The sequence below is a fragment of the Sinocyclocheilus rhinocerous genome, unplaced genomic scaffold (assembly GCF_001515625.1).
Source record: "Sinocyclocheilus rhinocerous isolate Xijiao unplaced genomic scaffold, SAMN03320098_v1.1 scaffold5693, whole genome shotgun sequence".
NCBI classification, from domain to species: Eukaryota; Metazoa; Chordata; class Actinopteri; order Cypriniformes; family Cyprinidae; genus Sinocyclocheilus; species Sinocyclocheilus rhinocerous.
The window spans coordinates 10341-12909 of record NW_015670977.1 but is presented as its reverse complement, the minus strand read 5'-3'; the positions used below and the strand labels follow the sequence as shown (position 1 = coordinate 12909).

The 2569-nt window shown below is 43.7% G+C and overlaps 1 protein-coding gene across 1 annotated transcript in view; it reads right to left on the bottom strand.

Annotated features, from left to right (window-relative positions):
• LOC107734393 (ral guanine nucleotide dissociation stimulator-like) overlaps positions 1–2569 on the bottom strand; it is a 10316-nt gene that overhangs the window by 2966 nt on the left and 4781 nt on the right. The window contains exons 7-9 of the mRNA XM_016546338.1: positions 2012–2107; positions 1537–1753; positions 651–725 (exon numbers count right to left, since the gene is read on the bottom strand). Coding sequence (XP_016401824.1) covers positions 651–725; positions 1537–1753; positions 2012–2107 — 388 coding nt within the window. The remainder of the gene's footprint in view (positions 1–650; positions 726–1536; positions 1754–2011; positions 2108–2569) is intronic.

The following is a 2569-nucleotide window of genomic DNA, read 5'->3' as shown; positions in this document are numbered from 1 at the left end:
TTAAATTGAGATTTATACATCATCTGAAAGCTGAATAAGTAATCTTTCCATTGATGTATGGAAAGATTGAAAGATTGAGATGAAAATCTGGAATCTGAGGGTGCAAAAAAATCTAAATATTGAGAAAATCATCTTTAAAGTTGTTCAAATGAAGTTCTTAGCAATGCATATTACTAATCAAACATTAAGTTTTGATATATTTACGGTAGGACATTTACAAAATATCTTCATGGAACATGATCTTTACTTAATATCCTAATGATTTTTGGCATAAAAGAAAAATGTATAATTTTGACCCATACAATGTATTGTTGGCTATTGCTACAAATATACCCCAGCGACTTAACACTGCTTTTGTGCTGCAGGGACACAGATGTACTCTAAAGAAAACGTAATTTGGCTTTGTCAATTTAGGAGCTAGCGGCTAGTCATTTGTTTAGTCGGGATCCCTGACACACTCAAGAAAGACAACTAGAGCCCAATCAATTACAGTGGTCTGCAACCAGCTAACCATCACTAACACACACAAACACAGCAGAACGCTGACTCAATGAACGCCGGTGATGATGAACTCCAGAATGGAAGAGAGAGATGAGTGTTTTCCAGACACGGACGGGGAGAGACGGGATGAGGTGAGAGAGATTGAGTACCGTGGGTATCAGGTCTGCCGTAGGGCCGCACTTCCCTAAGGTAGAATTGGAATGTTTTACGAAGGGCGTGGAGGTCTACAGGAAGGAAGTAAAGCTACAGTCACTGACAGACACAGCAGAGCTCCGGAGAGAGAGCACATCACACACCACAGGGCGTTTTCAGACCTGCACATCAACCGCTTTCTCCCAAAACAGGGACGTGAACCGTTGGATTTTCTTCTTGGTTTGGTTTGCTTTGACAAAAAAAAACATTTCAAAGCGTACCAAAATTATGCATTCTAGTAATTCACCTTTTTGGATAAGAGCAATTAGACGACATTTGAGGAGGAAGACGTGCTTTGGAGTTCAACTGTGATATCTAACGTGCTCAGCCACATAATTGACACTGCTGCTTTTTACAAAACACATTTACATTATGAATTATGATACAGCTTGCTTCGTTGGTCCATTGGGTTGAATTGCCTAAGTGCCAGTCCAAAGACTGTTTTGGTGCGGATCCAAGCATGCTGGCTGTGTTCACATATGCCTAAACAAACTAAACTATGGGAGAAATACACTAGGCTCCAAAACAAACACTGGCCAGGTGTGAAAACGCCCATCGGTATCTTCAGTACTGCTTTCACCTGGCATTAACATACATCTCAAAGCCTTCTCCTGGAACCACTCGACATCTCATTTCGAAAATAACCCTCAATGTTAAAGACCCTTCTGTTAGGGCAATGTATTTTGCTGTTGTCTGGGTCAAATGTGATGTGCTACAAACAGCTGGCATCTAGGTATGGAAACAACAGTGAGCGACTGAAGGAAATAAGCCCTGTCCTCTGGAGAGACGCTGTGGGATAAACAAGATGTTGATAACTGAACAGCAGTCAGACGATCTCCTCACCTTCCTCTCCAGAGCGTCGGGTGAATCAGAGATGAAGCTGATGTTGACCTCCTCCACGTCAGAGCTGCTGGACCCCGCGGACGTCACGCTGAGAGAGTCGCCGCCGTCGCCGGCCGAGCCGCTCAAACCCGGCGGGAAGCGCAGCTGATCGAAGGACTTGGAGTGAGAGCTTCCAGAGCCGCTGCATCCGGCTTCCCCCGAACCCACGGGCTGCCGACTGAGAGACAGAGACACAATAAACAAAACATCAGTGGTTACCGTATGGAAGGAATACTTCCAACAACTCTCATCTCCCAGTGAGCTTGATGTAATGCATTCTGGGATTGCCTTCTCCATGGAAAATACATGTTAAGCTACCTTACATTTTGAGCCTAAACAAGGAGTCTGATCAGGCAGCATAATTCATGATGACTGAAACTGCCATCTAAATAGGTGTAGTATTAGCAGGTGTGTGGATGTGAAGGTCAGCACTCACTCGCTCCATCTCTTCATGATTCCTGAGCTCTTCTTGGCTCTCAGCGTGTTGGAGGCCGATTCAGAGAGCGGCTCGATCTCACACGACTGACTGTAGCTGCAGGAAACCCAGAACAGCATTCAGGAGTGTGTGTGTCTGTGTGTGTGTGTGTGTGAGTGAGTGAGTGTGTGTGTGTGAGTGTTTGTGTGTGTGTGTCTGTGTGTGTGCGTGAGTGAGTGTTTGTGTGTGTGTGTTTAATTACCAGCATACTACTGTTGAATTGAACTGGTTTTATGACAACACGTCTGACAGAGACTATTTCAAAAACATTCCAAACACTCCGGACATTGTGATTGTAAACAAGGCTTTGAGCTCTGTATTTGTCATTGAGGTTGGCTGTTGTTTTGATCTGTATTTTGATACCTGCTATCTTTCCAAACTGCTGAAATATCAGCCATTGGTTGAAGCCATCCATCAACTTGACTATCATTGTAAGTTAATTACCCTAGTATTTGGAAGCTTAGGTCATGTGCACAAGAATGTGATTAAAGGTCTGCAGTTGAGTGGATTGCAAAAAAA